The 21,402-nt window shown below is 38.1% G+C and overlaps 2 protein-coding genes, 1 non-coding gene and 1 pseudogene across 6 annotated transcripts; all 4 read right to left on the bottom strand.

The window, feature by feature from the left end:
* Positions 1–2,990: 2,990 nt before the first annotated feature.
* Positions 2,991–4,537, bottom strand: LOC107778332 (rhodanese-like domain-containing protein 14, chloroplastic). The gene is made up of 6 exons (XM_016598569.2): positions 4,271–4,537; positions 4,101–4,147; positions 3,782–3,874; positions 3,563–3,701; positions 3,388–3,490; positions 2,991–3,275 (listed from the first exon to the last, which is right to left on the bottom strand). Exons 1-6 carry the CDS (start codon positions 4,455–4,457, stop codon positions 3,161–3,163), a joined length of 684 nt encoding a protein of 227 aa, XP_016454055.1. The 5' UTR covers positions 4,458–4,537; the 3' UTR covers positions 2,991–3,160.
* Positions 4,538–7,495: 2,958 nt separating this feature from the next.
* On the bottom strand, positions 7,496–20,960 carry LOC107778330 (RNA-binding protein 2). Of its 4 annotated transcripts, XR_001646361.2 has the most exons (8): positions 20,712–20,960; positions 16,935–17,056; positions 16,625–16,859; positions 16,486–16,547; positions 16,207–16,288; positions 9,769–9,835; positions 9,300–9,380; positions 7,496–7,881 (listed from the first exon to the last, which is right to left on the bottom strand). XR_001646361.2 is itself a non-coding variant. In XM_016598567.2 (7 exons), coding segments are annotated over exons 1-7 (663 nt in total). In that variant the 5' UTR covers positions 20,806–20,960; the 3' UTR covers positions 9,018–9,379. The 4 variants fall into 4 exon arrangements, 3 of the variants coding, with proteins under 3 accessions (XP_016454053.1, XP_016454052.1, XP_016454054.1); XM_016598567.2 differs by lacking the exon at positions 7,496–7,881 and having other exon boundaries at positions 9,018–9,380; XM_016598566.2 differs by lacking the exons at positions 7,496–7,881; positions 9,300–9,380; positions 9,769–9,835 and adding exons at positions 11,376–11,778; positions 11,885–12,007.
* Positions 7,609–7,769, bottom strand: LOC142175647 (U1 spliceosomal RNA). The gene has a single exon (XR_012704741.1). It is a non-coding gene; the product is annotated as a U1 spliceosomal RNA (small nuclear RNA).
* Positions 13,542–13,723, bottom strand: LOC142175621 (U2 spliceosomal RNA; annotated as a pseudogene).
* Positions 20,961–21,402: the final 442 nt, after the last annotated feature.

Genomic DNA, 21,402 nt, shown 5'->3' with positions numbered 1-21,402 from the left:
GTTGTTGAGGGACTCACCTACCATCCATTGAAACCTTTAAGATGGCTAGGCTTCAATCACAATGTTTAACTCATTGGAAGGACCCACCTCAATGCCCTCAAGTTGTACCCAAGTCTACCCATCTAGAAAGATGCTCAAGTGATGTGTCGCTCGCATCTATGGCAAGATCTACGCATGATCATAGCCAGAGTTTGTAGTCTGTGGCTCACACTCTTCGCAACATGGTTGCTCGACCTGCAAACATGGCCTTTTCTTAGCCACCCGACTCATTGGCATATCAACATTCTCAACGGAAGCCCAGACTGTACGAAAGAAAATTTGTGTTTACCAATTGCCCCTTTTCAAAATGGCCAACAACTCTGACTTGATGCATAACATGAACAAAAAATCGTGAACTGCAAGTTTTCGATGCAAATGAACCCTCTAGAACAATCATAATCTTCACTTAACATTCTAGCCAAGTCCACGCCTCGCTTAGTAAATTTTCTAACCCACTGCTAATAGATTTTCTTACTCACTGTCAGATTATCACAATTAAGAACATTGGCGCATCAGCTAATGGTGCAATCGTTGATCAATCGCACTTAGCGCTATAGCTAACCAAACATGCCTTAATGGATCCTTATGAAAATAGCACCCACTGCACGGAAGATCCCTGACGATAGAACATTCAAACTAGGATGCCCTAGAACCAACTCCCAAAACACAGACGATGGCAGAAACAATGGCTATGAAATGGCTTGATACTGAAAGTCGTAGTTCATTGCTGACAAAACAATTCTACCATAATGCACACAACCAATCCCTTGTAACTAGCGGTATCGGGTTCTCTACTCGAATGGCATGAAGAATATCATTCATGCTTTGCTGTGATATATGCACTGATATTCCGTCGATGCGCTAAAATATTTTAGCCCTCATAAGCTGTGACATTCAACCAAAGTTTCATTTTGATCCATTTGCGCTAATATCAATCTTGCATGGCATCAACTCAGCCATATAACGAGCCTTACACAATGGCTTCATCTCACATTACAATGCAATGCTTTGCTCTGATACCAACTGTCACGAGCCGACTCCTCCAAAGTGTCAGCGGCACACAAATAGCCCGTACAAGCTATCCTTTTCTTATCCCGGATTTTCTATCATGATCTTGTGCCTATGTCGAAGCTTGCCCCAGAGGCTTAGCTTCTCATGTGATTCTCGTTGGATGCCAAGGCTTTAGCGTTGTCTTGTTGACATATTCCTGTGACGCATTTCATAAGCTGGTTCTTGACATTATGCATACCCGAGGTTTGGCTACGGACATTGTCAGTCCCTCGCCTGGCACTGAGCGTTTCTCTCGCGCACAGATTCAAATCCTCAAGCTTGACATTTGCCTTGTGCCTTGGCACGTGGCTGTGTTTTGCCCTAGTAGGGCAACTTTCAATCCTTGGCCTTTGTCATGTGCGTCTTTCATAAGATGTCTATGGTTGTCATATGGCATTGGCAAACGTAGCGCTCGCAACATATTTCCATCCCATATAGTGCAGCATCGCCCCATGACTGCACGTCTAGGCCAACGGACCATTGATTTTGCAAGGCTGAACCCAAGCCATGCTCACAAGTCGACATACAAGGCTCTTAAGAGTGGCGCCTCGAGTGCCCAATCGTCACAGAGGCCTTTGTCCTTTCCTACGGTAGCCCGCAGGGTCTGGTCGTTCCATACATCAAACCTTTGGCACTAGTTGTGCACCCAACGCTAGCCCTGAGGCATGGCGCCATCCATATAGTTCCCTAGCTCGTATGGATATCTTGGGCACTCCTTAGAGATGCCTAGGCAGGCCCTTGAGGTTCCCCCTCAAGATTGCTCACTTGGTGCGGCTTGGTTGTAGCACGCACGAGGGAGGCTAGTTGAGCATTCAACACCTCTACCCCCCCCCCCCCCATATATATATGCGTAAAACAAATGTCCATGCTCCCCACTTGACATGTTTTGGCAAGAGAATTATAATGGACCGTCCTCTCTACTCTGAACTCCAAATGAGGCGTCGTTTGTTCTCAATGATTTGTCTTGACTTCCTTCACACGTGCATGAAGTTTCATTCCATTCCCATATCCTAGGAAAGAGATATAGCCTTCGCAAAATTCAGCTAATTACGACAATGCCACTGAACTTGGCTAAGTCAAGCCCATAGGTAAATGAACTCCAAAATGATGCCGAACTTTTTAAGCATATATAAGGACATATTAGGAATACGGCCTACAGCCGAAATACCTATCTTCCATCTATAGCTCAAAAAAGACAGCCCGTAACAGTATATATGGCTATTGCGACATACGCACCATTTAACCTGACCAATTGTGCTGTAGACTGAGTCAATAGATAAAATCAATGTAGCATCACGATTGACACATCATATCCAACCTGATTAACTATGTTGTTAGACAGAGTCAACTACAACGATTTTGACGCTTCACCATGGCAACAGACTCTTAAAATCTAGGGGATATGTACATCTTCATTTGTCAAAGTTTTAACTTGGAATTGTAGCTGATTAACTGTGTCATGCCTTAATAGAAGCAACTTGTAGCTGCTAAGAAAGAAGTCCCTTTACGGGACTTGGAATAAGCGTATCTTTGTTAGATGGTTTCCACTTATTTTTGTAGCAACAACTCTTCTCTACTTCATAGATGTAGGAGAGCTTTTTACTTTTTGACAGATGAAACTAAATGCACATGGGCAGAGATCTTTTGGATGATGTAAAAGACATCGACAGATAGTTCTCTTATGGAAAAGAGAATTAGTATTAAGGGAAGGATCATTTGTTAGGTCTTCCATTAAATCTTACGTTTGAAAGAACATTTTAGGATGTATTTAAGTTTTTGGTTAAACTTAAACGAAAGTTTTGGCTGAATGAAAACTCTTTTTCAATGGACATTATATTGTTGTTTTTTCAACTAGTGTAGTCTCTAGCAAAATCTTGTAGACCTCTTTGTCATTGCATGTGTCGGTAATAAAGACAATGAAGATGTAAATTAGAAATGGTAGTGGACACATCAATGGAACGCATTAAACTCTCAAAACTTGATAATCTACAATATCAATCTCAGCAAAAGTAATGGAGGGTTCGATATGTACAAATTAGGAAATTGGTGCAGCAATTGTGATGAGTAAACTTCACTCTTCAGAAACTGTTGGTAATCCTTGTTTGAACCAATTATAGAGCCCTCCCTCCAAATGAAATACGTTAGAATAACCATTGAGAATTAGCAAAAATGCAGCAATAAGTGACCTGCACAAGAAAATTTAGTAAGTCTTTTCTCTTCTCTTGTATATATCATGCAAGTTTCTTGTTGGTACGCAAGTGTAAAATAGGAAAAGAAGCAGAAGAATTGAAGAAGAACCTTGACTGTTGTCCCTCGGGAAGATTTTGGGTAGGCTTCATTGTACCCCCAGATGAGCAAGCCACTATTATCTTTGCATCCTTGTTTATTTTTGATTCAACCACTGCTTGACAATATGAAAATTGTTAGTTATCAATTGATGCTGTGAATCAATCCGAAAGTAGATTAGTATTACTTTGTATGAATTCGGGGTTTTCTTCAGTTCCAGAAAATATGCCAAAAAAGGCAAAAGCAACCCGTCTAGCAATGTCCCATGCTGTCCATTCCTTTATTAGCCTGTATATCTGGACATTAATTGCTCCTTCTGGATGAGCCTGCAAATTATTAAGTCTTAAATTGAATTACTCTTCATTCAAACACTATATATAATTATATAGTCATGGGACTGACTGACCTCTTTGAACTCGGCTTCTGGTCGTACGTCAAGAATCACAAAATTGTTCTCTTTCTGAAGTCTCAGTGCTTCCTTTGCCTCTACACTTCTTACCTGAAATTATTAAGCCTTGTTACAGCAACTACTACTACAAGAAGTAAATTTGAGTTATATTTCTTAAGTTGTAATCAAAAGCTCCTCCATAGTGCTAACAACTTGGCATTTTCTGCACAGAACTAGGATAAAGGTCATATCGATCAATTCTTGATAAACATCGATTTTATGTGCCAATGATAAAACAAGCACATATCATGACTGAAAGAGAGAGAGTTTCGTTTACCCTTTTCTCAAGCAGATATGCCCGTTTAGTTGACCACTCTTCTTCAGCTATTCCATCCAACAATAAAGTAGTCAGAGATTAACTTGGAACACTAATTAACAATATAGAAGAATTATGATACACTTCATTATTGCCTTAAACAGAGAAATTAGGTGGGGTTGGTTGGGTACCTGGTGATTTTGCAGGTTTGGTTGCTGCATTTCTGATTCTGAGGGTTGAGGGGTAGTAGCTCAGTGAGAATCTTCTGCTTACTGTTGTAGCTAAGCCATATGTCACAGATTCTGAATAACAACTAGTAGTAGAATGAAATCGGTGCTGTAGAGATGAGCCTGCGCTAACTGAAGTTATAGCAGCCATATATCTCACTACCAAATCTGGACCTTCTAATTAAGATTGAATAATGAAAACTTGATGTGTCTGCTTTCTTTTTTGTCTTGAAATGGCATCCCTGGCCTTGTAAATATCTAGACATGTGGATATTTTAGGCAATCTGAGTTTGTGGTGCTAGTTGGATTTCATTGTGTCCATGTCATCTTTCTTTTTGAATTTTGATCCCTCATTCTAGAGGTGAAAATCATTTTTCAAATTACCTCTTCAACTTTGAAATATACATGCTTTTTCATCTATACATGTTTTTCTTCTCCCAATTCTAAGCACTATCTATTTAGTCTTTTTAGATTACTAATTTCACCGCTGCCCCTTCCCCGCCCCGCTTATGTAGTTTTTTTTTCTACTTACTTATTTTAACCTAGCTAGTTGCCTGAAGCAATCTTTTAATTCCTAATCCAGCTAGGGCTTCCTTTTGCTAACTTTTTAAAGGAAACCGATAAACAATTTGTTTCTAACTGATGGCCATAATTGGCTCCTTAATTTGAAAAAATACCCCTTGGGAAAAATAAGGTCTTTGATTCAACAACCCTATACCAATCAAATAAGTTCGAAATTCAACACTTTTAAGTTTTGATCTTTCCTCTTCATTAACTATTGTAATACTTAACAATTGTAGCATAAAAGAAAATTAAGGAACACTAACCATTGAAGCATAAGAGAAATTAAAATAATGTTTAAGCAATATTAGAAGCATATAAAAGAGAAACTTTAAATTTCTATTGTAATGACTTTTTCATGTTGATATTGTAATTTAACATTTGTACATATATTTTTACAATGTGATGACCGATAGGTCATTTATAGCTTTAACCTTCATTTTTGTGTGTCGAAATTTCGATTAGCTTCGTTTAGCCTTTCTCGATTTGTGTGCGCAACTCGTGTCTTTTTCCGGAAGATTTTTATGTGAAAGTTTGATAAAAATGTGAAATCATGCCTTAAAAACTCATTTGAGTTGACTTCGGTCAATGTTTTGAGCAAATGGACCCGGATCAGTATTTTGACGGTTCCAGGGAGTCTGTATCGTGATTTGGGATTTGTGCGTATGCCCGAAATCGAATTCAGAAGTCCCTAACTCGAATTATCACAATTTATTAAAAACTAGAAGCTTAAAGGTTTAAAGAATTAATAAGTTTAACCGTACTTTGACTTTGTTTCTACCAGATCCGGATTTCAGTTCCGGAACTTAGTATAAGTTCATTATTGTATTTATGACTTGTCTGCAAAATTTGGTGCAAAACGGAGTTGATTTGACGTGATTCGGACGTTCGGTTGTTAAAATGAAAGTTCTTAAGCTTCTTTGAAAATTTCATTGTTTTGGCATCTGATTCGTAGTTTTAGGTGTTATTTCGGTGTTTTGATCGCGCGAGCGAGCGAGTTCGTATGATATTTTGGACTTGTGTGCATGTTTGGTTTGGAGCCCGAGGGGCTCGGGTGAGTTTCGGATGGGCAACGGATTTTTTTGAACTTAAGAAAATTTCTGATTTTGGCTTGTGCTGTCATCTGGTGTTTTCTTCTTCGCGATCGCGAAGTGTAATATGGGCTGGGGGAAGTTTTTCTTCATCGCGAACGCAATGGCATGTACGCGAACGCGAAGCCTTGGGGGTTGCCCTTCGCGAACGCGTAAGGTTAAGGACCTTGGGAGGGGGGATCCGTTTTTTGCTCTACGCGAACGCGAAGGCTTGGGGGGAGCAGCCTTTGCGAACGTGTGAGTGAACTCGCGAACGCGTAGGCTATTTGGACCGTTGTATATCGCGAAAGAGGCAGGCCCTTCGCGCACGCGAAGAAGGCCTGACGCCCAGACCTTAAATATTTTCAAACACGGGATCTCACCCATTTTCACCATCTTTTCATTACAGCTCGGCCTAGAGGCGATTTGGATGAGAAAATTCATCATCCTTTCATATGTTAGTATACTTTAACTTATTTTCTTCCATTTCTATCACCCATTAATTTCTAGCATTAATCGTTGTTCTTTCATGGCAGAAAATTAGGGATTTGGGAAGAATTGGGGATTTTTTGCAAATTTCGGATTTAGACCTCAAATTGGGGTCGGATTTCGAAACTAATTACATAATCGGGCTCGGGGTGAATGGGTAAATGAGTTTTGGTCTGAATCTCGAGTTTTGACCAAGCGAGCACGGGGTTGACTTTTATTGACTTTTGGAGAAAAGTGTAAAGATCTTAATGATTGTAATTTAATTCTCTAGTATTATTTGATGTTATTGAGTCGATTTTGGTTAGATTCGATTGGCTTGGAGGCGGATTTTAGAGGAAAGGCCCCAGTAGAGCTTTGATTTGCTTGCAGAGCGAGGTAAGTATTGGGTTTAACCTTGATTTGAGAGAATTAGGAACCCTTGAGCTATGTGCTATGTGAAATTTATGTGTAACGACGTATATGCGGGGTGACGAGTGTATGTACGCCGCCAAAATACTTGTTTCCCTGCTTTCCGTATTTCATTAATTGTTTCATTCCATGTCTCTTAACTGTTACATGATTTAAATGCTTCCCCGCCTTTACTTGCTATTTGTCAATTATTATTCTAGTGGTAAAAATGTTAGATTCTCCCATGCTTCCATGATTGACTGTTACTTGCCTTAATTGACTTACTTGCGCCCTTTAATTGTCATTTACTTGATTTGTCTTACTGCTTAATATTAATTATAATGAATTCCTAATTTGGCATGAGACTTCCTTTCTGGTTCTGCTCCATATTCGTTAATCGTAGAGATTCTTGTGATTCGAGTTGTTAAATTGATTGCACTCATTGATTTATTCATATTGATACGGTGGGATCGGGTTGTGCGCCGCAATAGGTGAAATAAGGGTGGATTGATATGGTGAAATAATGAAGAATTATGATTTTGACTCTGATTATATGGAAGGATCGGGTTGCGTGCCACAACAATTTACTAGTTTCTATTTCTTATTGTGTTGTGATGGCTTCGGTACTTTCTGTATTCACACTATGGCGCCGCAACAGTTTAGCTGTATTCACACTTTCTGCTTAAGCTAAGCAAAGTACGGAAATAGATTAAATGATGTCAAAGTACTCATGCTTTAAAATATTTTCTAAAGTCAAAATACACTGGACTTAAAATATATTCGGGCCAGCAAATAACTGGGGCTCAAAAGGTTGAACGCAAACCCACAAATTATGACGTAGGCTCAACCACTTGGGCCGACCTTAAACAGGCACCTCTCCAAAGTGCAATGGAGGTCACCAGCCTAGGCCATGGGTCTTCCTGATCGCCCATCATTGACCCCGTCCGGGTAAGTATGTTTCTTCTTCGTACTTGGCCCATTCTTATACTACCTTCTTCAGCCTCCGTCCTCTTTATTTGTCCCAACTGATTTCTTGCATTCACTTCTCTCGTTGACCACATTACATACCTACTCGAGGAAAAAGCAAATCTTTGTCATTTTTTAATAGAACAGTTCAAATTCTTAACTAAAATTAGCTAATTCTTAGCAACAACAAGATATAAACGCATAAAATTATCCTTTTGAAATGAATTAACAAATACAACTTACACGCTAAACTTTCCCCATGATTAATGCTTTTCACTTTATGTCATGTCTCAAACAAGTATCCAGTAATGTTTGTAAATTTGGTTTTAGACTTGGTTGACTGTTTTTCTTTTTAATGAATTCTTCAATAGTCCATTTTGTAGCATTGGTATATTTTTGGCGAAAGAAAGAAAAGATTTTATGCATATTGGGATACCGCATCAACCTAAAGGATCATATCACATCAGCTTTATATGGTTTGCGACTATGAAAAAATATTATCTGCTCTTCATGAAAAGAAGAGCAGGGATGACAATGAATGTCATTAGAAACTAAATTATAATATGATGGCACGACTCAGAACTTGATTAGTTGCAAAAGACTAAGATCTAGTTCCTGTTTGTTAAAAAAAAATATATTCCAATGGTCAAATAAGCAACTTTTTTACTAACTCGAACATGCGATGCAAATACATTGTTGTTATTTGTCTTTACCCATTTTATGAAACTGACTCTAGGCTTTTAAGAATCCAGACATGTCGTGCAAACTAAATCTTGCTCTTTATGGTCTGTGTAGCATTGCACATTCCTCTTTATTAATTTGCTAAGGAAACGATTCTTCTTCTTGTTTATATATATATACTGATGGCATATTACCTTATTTGTTCTAACAGTGAGATTGTATCCGTAATTTATGATGCATTATTGAATCTGACAATAGCACATGTAGAGGAACTTTTAGTCTGGATTACATACATGTACGTACCACTTACTTTAACTTGGGAAATATATATCTTAAGATATGTTACGCGTAAATTATCAAAATTCTACAGATATCAAACAGAAAGCGTTGGACGGTAACATTAGAGACGTAAGAAGAAAAAAAGTTTTGGCATTGTAAAGTTACGTTGTTCATTACAAGGATGAACACATAAATTAGAATCAGCAACTACATTGGCAGTGGCAACACAAGGATAGAATAAGCAAATCCAACATTTGAAAGCAAAACCAGAGAAAATGTAGTATGCAAAGCTGTAATTAAAGGCTATGATGTGTCCGCATTAGGCCACCCTCCCTTCTCTATTACATGACCATGCACCAAAAATGTTTTCCAAAATCATTCTAAGAAATAAACCAAATCCATACATCATGGAATGGCGGAGCTAGGTGGAAGAAATTGAATCTCCTTAGTTCAAAAAAAAAAAACATATATAAACAATTCTAGTGAGGTGGCAACGGGGTTCAAGAAGTGCTTTATACAAAGTCAATCGAAAAGTCTCATATAATCATGCATGCTGGTACCTGAATAACGATTAAACTTTCATGCCACGACATCTCTCTTGAGGAAAAATATTATCCAGCCCAGCCAAAAGCTAAAAACATCTGCAGTTGTACGTACATAGAGCAAGAAGGTCAAAACAATACTTACCTTTTTTCTTTAAGAAGGCAGCAATTTTAATCACATTCTGCTGCCACTTGTGTGAATATGGCTTCTCTCAAGTCTCAACTCAAGTTAGATAGCTAGATATTTAATAATTAAGCTTCTAATCATTCACCAACCAGTACCAGAACCTCCTAAGTAATAACATGTAAAATCACTTAATTTTTTCAACCAAAAAAACAAAGGTATTTTGGGACTCTTTTCTTGGTTGAATTCGAGAAAGATAACTTTTGAAGAACTTCACTTTCGTCAAATTAACAACTACTTAAAGAAATTATATGGCAAGCAATGCAGGACTAAAACCAAGTGACTTCTTCCAATGAAGCTTACCAGCAGTCGATATGTGAGTCGCATAAACAGATCACCAAAACACCAATCCTGGCAAAATCTTCTAGACCTTCAACAAGAAATCAGGCGTCAGTATCAGCTTTTTTAAAACAAAAATAATAATTGGTTGATCTTGTGTTAATTTAGCCTTTTGCAACAGTTTCAGCCCAACCCACTACTTTAGACATAGGGGAAAAACCCTTAAAATGGAGTATATATACGTAATAAACCCCTAATTTTAAGACTTTTATTAGCCCATCGGAATTAGCAGGTGACAATATAATATACATTGACGTGCTTTTAGACAACTCGATTGAAAAAGACCGTCACGACCCTCGCTTCTTATATTATATTAGGCAGATTAAAATACTAGTCAAAGTGGGCTTATGCATTTTGAAAACTGTTCGATCCAGAATTTCCTACTAAGAAAATACTTTAGCCGTCTTTAACACTTCTTTAATAAATAAATAAAATATGTAGTTATTGCTGGGTGATGCTTACCTCCTTTCCTTTTATTTTTCATTTTTCATAATTTATTTGGATTTTCCAAAAATAAAAAGGAAATATAAATGATCAAAGAACATCACACAAAATCTAAGCACATGATAGACAACCAGATAATGGCTCTAAAACCTTCATGGAGTACGTTTTACAGAGTCCTTTTCCTTGAAAGATTATCCAAAGTCATCTGCCCATGTATTTTCTTTTTGTTAAGTATTTCATTCACGGTTTGTTTCCAGCAAAAACCCATTCAGTAGTCAAATATTGCGGGAAGTTTGACTATTTTTTTTGGTTTCCCACCCGGTATCCGGTACCCGCATTGGAGCCCGACTATATCCGTATTCGCGCCGCATAGGACCTCATTCGGGGGAAGCGCTCCATACCAAAGATTTTTCCATACCCACTAAAAATAAAGATTTATCAAAAATAAAGGCAGTCCATTGATTTGTAATAGAATGAGCATGCCACGCAAACTTTTAACCATGTGATGAATCCACATAAAACAACTCAACTTGATCCACATAACCAAGTACGTCAACCGTTGACAATGAAGTTAGATTAAACTGACTCTACAAATATCAAGAATGAAGAAAATAAACAAACAGCAATCACAGTGATATTGATGGCATGCATTGATGATAATACTAGGAAAGTCGACTACTTTTTTGCCCTCAGACTCGGAGTCATATACCAACCACAAAAGGATGGAATACACACATTGAAGGAACATGGGACTCTATAAGTACAATTGTAAGAGCTTTCATAGACTCCAAATAAACCCTTACATTTGAGGACACCCCCCCCCCACACTCCACCCCCACCCCCCCCCCCCCCACCCCCCCCAACCCCAAAAAAAATAATAGAAATAGTTCCTCTAGTACCTGTCAGAAAAGTTTTACTTGGAGAAGGTAACCAAAACCATCAACAGATGGAACCATGGGAAGGCACAGACACTTCTAGCAAGTATTGTATTTTCTTTGTTCCCATCAACCTTAAAAGTCTCCACGCCTAAATGATAGCAAGCAAACAACCAAAATTGACACGAAAAGCCTCCCAGTTCTTTCATGAACAGAGCAGATGTTAATGCCCATCATACAACACCCTGAAATGTCTACTAAATCACAAGAGGTTTAGTGAATTTAAAAATGAATTCAAACAATTCATGGCATGATCGAACAACCAACTTTTAGAACTGCTATGCAGCAACTCCACTTAACATTACACGTACATTGTAACATCTTAAACGCAAGATTCAAGCAATATCATCTCTTGTCTGTCCAGATATGAAATTTAACAACGCGTGGGTCCAGTAAAGTCGAGGCAGAAAATTGAGGTTGAAACGAAAGCTAAACGCTTTATCGCAACTATCACTTCCTCCCCCGGATAAAGAAAACCCAGCAATTTCAAGCTGGTCCTAACGAAAGCCCCCGATCAGAGAAACACATCGCACACGAAACTGCAAAGCCGGCATAACGTCTCTAAGTATCATAAATCTCCAAACTTGGGCAAGTCCTACACAGAAGTATAGTTCCACAATTTAGTTTGATCTATGAATTTCTAGCATATGTTATGGCCATCGATAATAAAGGGTCAAGCGCATGGAAGTCTAGCATGTCACCTGTAAAGACGCATAAGTTCTAACGTTTTCCGCGATTCCCACCACCTGACCTCGCACCAGGATTGCGAGCATATTGCAGCCTTAAGCTGACCGAATCACGGTCATGCTCATCGAATTTATAACCTGCAAGATTTAGTTTTACTACCTCACCAGCGCAACAAATTTCTCTTTCACTGACGACTCAAATATACACCAGCAAAAATGTGATGTTGTGCATACATTGCCCAACAATTGGACATGGAGTTGCTTTCAAGCAAAAAAAGTTTCGTTATGCAACCACAACTGACGAAACAGGTATTCAGCAGGCTATGGCAGAGTCAAAGGCACATGCAGAGCTGCGCAATAGTGCAGTCTGCAAACGTCCTTCAACTTTTATGAAAGTTTAGTGCCCCTTAAATTGCCAAGGCCAAGATCTTAACATGCAATTCACAACATGAAATAAGATGAAAGAGCTACAGAAGAGGTGGTAGGGGAGGGAGGAGTAAGCCTGAGTTCTAAGATTGAGCCTCGGAGACAGCAACACCGAGATAAACTAATCTTGTTCAGTGCATATAACATTTACCTGAAGGATCATCACACTCAACGTATATAAAATGGCTTCTTCCCACAAACCATCTACAAGCTGTCCCCCATTAAAATTGTCTCTTACCAAAAGACTCAAAAGATTTAATTTTTTTTTTGTAAATAAGAAGTTAAAAGTTAATAGAATGCATAAACAAAGTCTTGGTCCTCAGAGGAGTCAAAATTTGGAGTTTATGTAATCTCCTGTAACATTCCCCAAATTATTAAGCAAGCAGTGCCAATTTCAATCATTGCTCATGTGTTGACTTTGGGTAGATAGAATCAGACTTAAAACTTTAAGACTCACGAAAAATCACCATCTTTTCCCCTTTTTTTTCCTCTTGTCAGTTCCAGAAATTTATTGATTTCATGGCAACTGGTTTGGAGGATAATTCCACAAGCCAATAACTAAATTACAACCCACTGCACAATAACTCATCTTAATTAGAATTCTATAGCACCATTACCTCTTTTGACTTTTGGCAAAATTAAAGAATAGTTGACAAGCCAGAAATTGGGTCTGTAACAAACCAAAAGGCCTTACAATGACAAGCTATGCATAATCAATGGTGCCTAAAGGGAATGCCAAAAGAGCAAACAATCAATCAATTAACTCAACCCCAAAATAGTTGTGACCCACCATATGAATCCTCAGGAACGCCAAAAGAGCAGTGCAAGAAAAAGGAAAAAGAAAAAGAAACAGCAATTGAAAAAGGAGAAAAAGCCTAGAGCAGAAGAGCAAGGCCATACATCAAATGGAACACATATCCGCCACCCAATATTATGTCAGATCCTTCAGCACGGAATCATGATCTTTCTTTACCTTTTATCAGTTAGCTGTTAGACTTCGTAATATTAGAAAATGATAGTTAAAGTTGCATTCTTCCACCAAAGTTGACAATTGGTGAAGCGCTGACACTGTTTATACACTAATCCATAAGCACTAGGCCTTTGTCCAGAAACAGCACCATAAGGTAATTAAGAGGTACGGTAATTTACAGAGCTACAAACTCTCCAACTCTGCTCCACCTTAAAATTTTTAGAATATTCACAGTATTTAGCATTTTGTTTATCTGATGAAAAATGAGGATTCTCTACAACCAGCACTCAGTATGAGGTACCCATGTCAGCTCTAAAGAATACATGGAGAAGTTTTTATCAAGAGCTCTGACAACAAAAAGTAAAAAGAGTTAATATCGTGTGAGCTGATGGCCCACACATTAGACATTAAACTGATAAGAACAGATCTACACTTGATTATACTAGTTGAAAAGGTTACAGTCAGAATTAATGAAGCATACTCCAAGCACTTACCCTATGCTGAAAGACTACAAATTATCAATGCAGTGCTTTTCCCTATATACAACTTTAGGGGAGCTGTATTCATCCTCCCTCAGTGTATTGAAAGAGGTGGACAGAAAATGTAGATAGTACTTATGGGGGAGCTCTGAAGAGGAGAAAAGTTGCACTGGTATCATGGGACAAAGTCTGTATCCCTAAGAGATTTGGGGGTTTGAACATACAGAATTGCAGGAAATGGAATGTAGCATCAATGGGAAAACTATTATGGCAATTGACAGAAAAGAAAGATGTCCTATGGGTAAAATGAGTAAATCAGGTTTATATGAAAGCAAAAGGGGATATTTGGAGTCACATACCACCACAAGATTGTTGCTGGTACTGGAAAAAGCTAAACTCTCTAAAGGGTCAGATGCAAGAGTGGTACCAAAATGGAACATACAGCCTGACTGCTAAAGGAAATTACTCAGTGACAAGTAGCTATTTAGCTATGCTGGGAACTATTATAAGAATGAAGGAAGCTGATTTAGTATGGAGTTCAGTTATGCAGCCAAGACAGCAGATGATAGTGTGGCTAGCAAATCAAGATGCTACTTACTAAGGAGAGGATGTACAGACTGAATACACCCAATGGATAGTCACAAATGGTGCTTATGTGAAGCAGATAGTATTGAAACAAGCTATCATCTATTTGCTGATTGTAGTTGGATCTCTGAAGTGAGAAATGCACTAGGGGCTTGGGCTGGTGTACGTATAGTAAAAGCCGATGCAAAACAGAGTATACAGTGGCTGAAAAGGAGGATACGGACTCAGTTTAAAAAAGAGACAGTGAGCGCTGTATGGGGAGCAATGATCTATTACACTTGGCAAGCTAGAAATTGGAGGATTTTCAGGAATTCTTGTGTAAATACCAGTTTTGTAATAGCATAAATACAAAAGGAAATTAGGGGTAGAATAGATTGGATAGGAAACTCGAAAAGAGCAAAGAAATGTCAATACTGGATACATAGTTTATGTAACTAGAATGAGAGGCTATCTGGCTGTTTTGGGGTCCATCAATTACGGTAATCTTCCTAGAAGGTTGCTGTAATTCTGGATGCTCTTTAGTTTGTACATACTTTGTTGGTTAATGGTAATATTTCACAGTTTATTACCACACAAAAAAAGTAAAAAGAACTGGTAGAACCACGATCTGCACTTTTTGAGGAGGTGAAATACGTTTGAGAAAGATCTACCGAAGATGCCCAAAAATGGCCTAACGCCCAAGGATCACCACAAATTCAGGAAGTGGTGTCAGTGTCACTTCACATGTACAAGTATTCCTCAAATATATAAGAAAATAACTTATAGAGGAGACAAGTCAGTATGGGCATTCGGAAGGCTGGAAAGAATAAGGAGAAATTGAAACCAAGAGGGAGGAACCAGCATTATCAGGTAAAATAAAAAGAGAATGACCCTGGTGAATCAAACTCGGAAAAGAAATCGTTCCTTGGCCGAGATATCAGTCTACTTAGAATAGACTTTCATGGATCATAAATGAATAGTATGAGTGTAACCTTATCCCCAAGGGAAAAGAAAAGAGTATGAGTTTAGGAGTGAGTAACCTATTGTAGAGGTTTTTGTAAGTAATCACGACTTTTGGCGCAATTTGACAGGATTGCATATGGATTACTCACTCCTAAAAATGACAAAATACAATACAATAAAAACTATAATACCTTGATAGGTTAGGCTACAAAGCTACTTTTGCCTACGGAGCACTGGAACCTCTTATGTTCCACAAGAAAGGCAAGGACGTATTTATATTGCATACTGGAAAACATATTAAGTACTGGGTATATGGCGCATCTAGTGAAATAAAGAAGGCAAAAGCCTAGCAGGCCATCAAGGAGACATCAACACTTGGGCTAACTTCCTCATTTCTTAAGGATTACTAAATGCAAGACCACACACAATCAAGAATCTGAGCTGACTGACAAGCCTGCAAACGGAAACTATTCTTCCTGGTCTCAAGTTAAACTAATCTGATCCACCAAGAATTGTAGGTGATATTAATTTTGCAAATTAGAAGCAAAAAATATTTGTTTTTGCTCTTGTTTAAACTTTGAAAACCTCATTCTTATAGTTGTTTCTACAGGGCTGCATAAGTTGATAGTGCAGTGGATTTCAAAGTAACAGTAAACAGAACTAGGTCTTGATAGATGCAGAAGGTTTCTTTTCTTTTTTTTTTGGACAAAGTAAGATAAGATGCATGAGGATTCATATCGCCGACCCCCACTTGTTTGGGACTGAGGCATAGCTGTTGTTGTTGTTGAAGTAAGATAAGATGCAAAAGGTATTCTTATAATTGTTTCTACAGGCTTCCAAAAGGTGAAAGAATATAAAGGCTAACTGTATTACTAGCAGTCACGAGACAAGACTACAGATGGGTATGTCAAAATAGAAGGGTGCGTCAAGCTCACCTTGCAAGGCATCCATTGCAGCAGCTGCATGAAGTGGAGTCACGAAATCAACAAAGCAAAGAATCAAAGGATCGCCTCCGAGCTGCATAAGTCGATAATGCAGTGAATTTCAAAGTAACAGTATACAGAACTAGGCCTTGCTAGATGCAAAAGGTTTTTTCTTTTTTTGGACGAAGATAAGATGTATGAGGATTCATATTGTCGACCCCAACTTGTTTGGGAATGAGACGTAATTGTTCTTGTTGTTGAAGTAAGATAAGATGCAAAAGGTATTCTTACATGTCGCGATCCTTTTGGTACCAGCCTTACTTCTTTGTAACCTACAAAAGGGCGAAATATATCTGCAAACAAAAGTCAAGGAGAAAAGTAGAATGGGACGCATAACAATAAAACAGGGAAGCAGACCACACAAGGATACGTGACACCTCTCTTCTTGTACAATCCGCAGGCAAACCCTCTACAAACAATGTACTGCTAGCATCCGGAGGAAGGGAAATTTCTGGTCTGCCACCTACCATTCCAACATTCCTGCTTTTTAAAGCCAGCGGGTCAGGTCCCCCAATCCCCATAACACGTGGATCTTCAATAGGATGGCCACTAATTCCACTATTTATGGATCTTGCAGACTCACTGGCAACATGGGAGGAAATTTGCTGGAAATTTTACCAATACATTAGACCTATACGGTATCGAGGAAACACGTTCAAAAGAAAATAAAAATGAATTACCCCACTACGGAGGTAGCGCTCATAGGATGCTTCTATAGGATCTGTGTCTCTAATGACACGAGGCATTCCCCTTTCATCATCACGGCCATAATAGCCAGGAAACTCAGGACCACTTGGAACATCTACGAAGGGCAACACCAAAAGAAATTAATTACAGAAAGAGAGAAACAAGCACTAAATTGTGTGTCAAAGAAATATCTTTTTTCCGGTAATATAAGACCACAAACAAACAAGAAAAGAATAGTAAAATGAAGCTAATTGAAGTGCAACAACTATCAACATGAGCATAAGATAACAAAATAGAAACCAAACCAGCTACTTGACACGATTTTTATCCTAGTTTCCCTCGAGAAAAGAGTTAAAGGTCTAGTTAGGTGAAAGCAATTTGTGGTCATGCAGAGTTACAATTTACGAATCTTTAGTACCAACATATGTGGGCTAACACAACCAAGCCAATAATATCATTGCACTTCCGTACTTTTTATCTATATAAATACAACATGACTACAAATCAATCTTAAGCAAGTTGGAATTGGCTATATGAATCGAACATTTAAACCCATATCCGTCCAATATTGTAAAACTTAGTTTCTCTAGCACTAGAAATTCTTGGATAGGTCCTACAAACCGGTGCATCCATTAGGCATAAATCGAATTGGTTCTCTATCACTCTTGTAGTGCCCCAAGGCTACGTCTTATTACTCTTTCCTAAAAAAAAAATTTTTTTTTTCATAGCCACAATAGTTTACACAACTTTGAATATCTCCTTTGTTCTTACATATTAGAATCAATGTACTCTTTCTCCGCTCATGGAACATCCTACCACCTCGCAACAAATGCAATACACTTCAAATATGGACTACATACTTTTCTAATCTGCATATTTTCATGGTATCATTTACTTCTACTTGCCTAATTCTACAAGTTTAGCTAAAGTTTCTATTGGAAAAAGATGTATGGAGATTGATAAAGTTATCCTAGTGATTCGAGAGCAATTGATCAAAATAGCCTCTCTATCTCTCTTGTGATCTCATTATCTCCAAACAACACTTTTTTAGAATCGCCTTTAGTACACTTCAACTAGCTTAAGTCCTTATGCTCTTCTCTCTCGAGTGGTTTATACATTTGTTTCTCCCATTTTTGAATCCCTAACTTTTGTTACAAGCAATCTAGAGCTTCTTCTCGAGCTTTGCTTATGGACTTTTTAGCTTTCCTCTTAGCTCTTTTATACTTTTCAAAGGCTTTTCCAACTTGTGTTTTTGGTAATTTCCAGCTGAACTCTCGTTTTATTTTAGTAGCTCTTTGCACCTCCGCATTCCACCACCCACATCTTGTGGTCGAGGTCCTAGGCGTTTAGACACTCCTAACACTTCACTTGCTACTTTCTTAATGCAACTTGACATTTACTTCCACATGATGTCTCTATTTCCATACGGTTTTTCCTCTATCGTTTTTTCTTGAAATGCTAACTAGTTTGTGCCTTATAGTTCCCACCACCGAAATCTCGGTTGTTTGTAACTCATCAACTTTCTAACTCTTCTTTTTTGCTTTACATCCAACACCACCAATTTATGTTAGGACGCCATAGCTTCTCTTGGTACAATATCGCAGACCTTATATATTGTTCTATCACGTCTTCAAAAAAGGATAAAGTTTGTTTAACTATGATTATCACTCTTAAATATTATTAGGTGAGATTTTCTCTCTTTTAGATATGTGTAGCTACAAGTAAATCATAAGTTAAAGCAACCTCTAGTATAGTCTTTCACCTTTAGTATAGTCTTTCCTTCATCATTTCGGGTACCAAACCACATTCCTTGTGTACTTGACCGAATCAGTCGTCTGCGAGCTGGGCTTTTAGAGATGAGGCCTTTTGGCGAAGCCAAGTATCTCTACTCACGTGACTATTCAGATCTTTCCTAATAAAAATATGTTGGTCCCCTCAAAACTCTTAGACCAATGTGTCCATATCTTCTCAAAATTTAGTTCCAGATTCTGCATCTAATCGTATTTCTAGTATAACTATTGTAACATTGATTGTCTTATTCACATACAAGTCTTAATGAGATAATCATATTCCAACTTGTTTTACCTCTCCAACTTTATCCCTAAGTCTTGGCTCCACTATAATATCACGTGTTTTTTATTCTTGTCCATCAACAATACCACAATTTATGACTTGTGTTGCCAATCTCTCTAACCCTTTTTCCCCTAAGGGGAAGTTTTTTATAGCATGCAATTCCAACCCTCCTTCCTTTTAAGGTATACACTAATCCCGCAAAAAGGCCTACTCTAGAACTACCTCCCCAATCCAACTCTCTTGGAATATCTCCTTTTACCCTCATAATGGTGGGGAAACCCTTTCCTATCTTGCACCACACCTGGGGTGCCGATTGTTCATAATGCAGGAGTCCTTGCTCATACTCCCTCCGATCCCGAAGGCAACGCTATCGAACCTCTTGCTCATTTTTTATCGCACTATGTGTCAATGTAACCGTCCCTAGATGTACACGTCCCAACGTACTTTGTATTGCGAGGTTTCGCCATAAATTAACTGCTTTTACACAGATTGTCAACAAGAACAACAAACAACACAACAACTACACCTCATCCCCAAACAAAGTTAGGGCCATATGAATCCTAATTTTTTTTTTTAAGCTCAACTCATATCATCATCATGCCAAAATAAAATAACAATTGTGAAAAAAAGTTTTATATCTCTAACAAATTTAAATCCTATTCCTAACTAGTAAGTGTGAATCACCTATATGGATCTTTTTCTTCCATTGTACACTATCTTTAGCTAAGTCTGCATTAATTCCAAGGATTTGTAGGTCTTTTGGGACAACTTTCTGTCATGTGATTTTAGGTCTATCCCGTCTCCTTTTAACACCTTCACTCACCATAGTTCTACACCTACAAAGTGGTGGCTCTGTAGGGCGATGGAAAACATAACCAAACCATCTCAAGCGACCTTCTCTCAATAGAAAAATTATAAGTTCAATCACCTAAGCCTAAATAAGCCCATACACCTGAAAGGGTCATCTAATGTATATACACAAAAAAGAACAAGCACTTGTATTGAGCCAGATTTATTTTGGCCATTTCCCGCTTTATGGGGACTACAAACAATACAACTACTTTTTTCTATTTCATCCTCTTGCTTCTGCGATACGCAAGACATTCTTAATGAGTATTCTTCCAACCCCTAATTTACCCGTCAATCTTTTGACCATTTTCCGCTTTAGGGGGGGGCTATAACCAGATTCTACAATTTTTATTTCCTCCTCTTACTCCAGCAATGCCAATGAACTCTTGAGTATTGTTCCAATCCCTTACATAACTGTGGATCTTTTTGCCATTTTCCACTTTAGATGGACTATAAGCAAATACTGAAATTTCCTATTTCCTCCTCGTACTTGCAATAACTAAATCATTTTTGGCAAGTACGCTTCCGATACCAAACATAGGCCATAGCTATCACATTTTTTGGCCATTTTCCCCTTTAGGGATACCAATAACAAAATACTAAGTACCATTTGTTTTATTTCCTACTCTTACTTCAGCAATACCCAGGACATTTCGGTGAGTATTCTTCCAATTCCTACCATAACTATCTCATCAAACACATGAAAAGCCACAAAGGTAAAGTTCTTGACTGAAAAAGGTTGTAAATGAATAAACCCTAGCTTTTACAAACCCTCTAAGTTGAGAAAAAATATGCAGAGATCTCGAATTATTTAGACACAAAAACAAAGCGGGAGATGATTAAGATACCATATTCGGTGCGAGGACGTTTTGCGACGAGTTGAGGAGGAAGAGCCGCCGCCTGCTGCCCACCGCTGGTGTACCTCCAGTAAGCATCCGCCATGTCACTCCACTGTTTGTGGGAGAGACAACAAGTAACGAAAAGGGTGAATTCAATTTCGATTAAAATCCAAGGAGAAAAAGGAAAGCGTTGCGCCCTTTCTCGAGCTGCTCTGCGAGTCCGATAAATTAACGACTACAAAATGAATGGAAAGAAAGAGGATCCGCCTTTATTTATTGGCGAAGAAAATGACAAATTTAATCCTATTTTCAGTTTCTAGAAGTGAAAAAGGTTTACGTTTGTAATTTAATCATATTTTCACTTAGTAAAAGGGAAAAAGGTTTACGTATGTGGTAAGATTTATTTGTGGGCGTTTGGGCACAAGAATTGTAAAATTCTAAAAAAAAAAGTGAAAAAAAAATTCAAGTGAAATGGTATTTGAAAGCGGAAAAATTTCACATAAAAATAATTGGGCTTCTTATTTTTTAATTTTATAGCTCATATTTCAATTTACAACGGAGTAGCCCAAAAATAATAGGCTCATATCCGAAAAAGGGGCGTTATTTCCATTTTTGGGGATTCAGAAGCGGGATTTTCTCTCTTTCAGCGAGTTTTTCTCTCATTCTTTACATTCTTCTTCCCCAAATCTACAAAAATGCG

Source organism: Nicotiana tabacum, chromosome 21 (assembly GCF_000715075.1).
Source record: "Nicotiana tabacum cultivar K326 chromosome 21, ASM71507v2, whole genome shotgun sequence".
Lineage (NCBI taxonomy): Eukaryota > Viridiplantae > Streptophyta > Magnoliopsida > Solanales > Solanaceae > Nicotiana > Nicotiana tabacum.
Note: the sequence above shows the minus strand (reverse complement) of the source record. Positions and strands in the feature narration are given on the sequence as shown.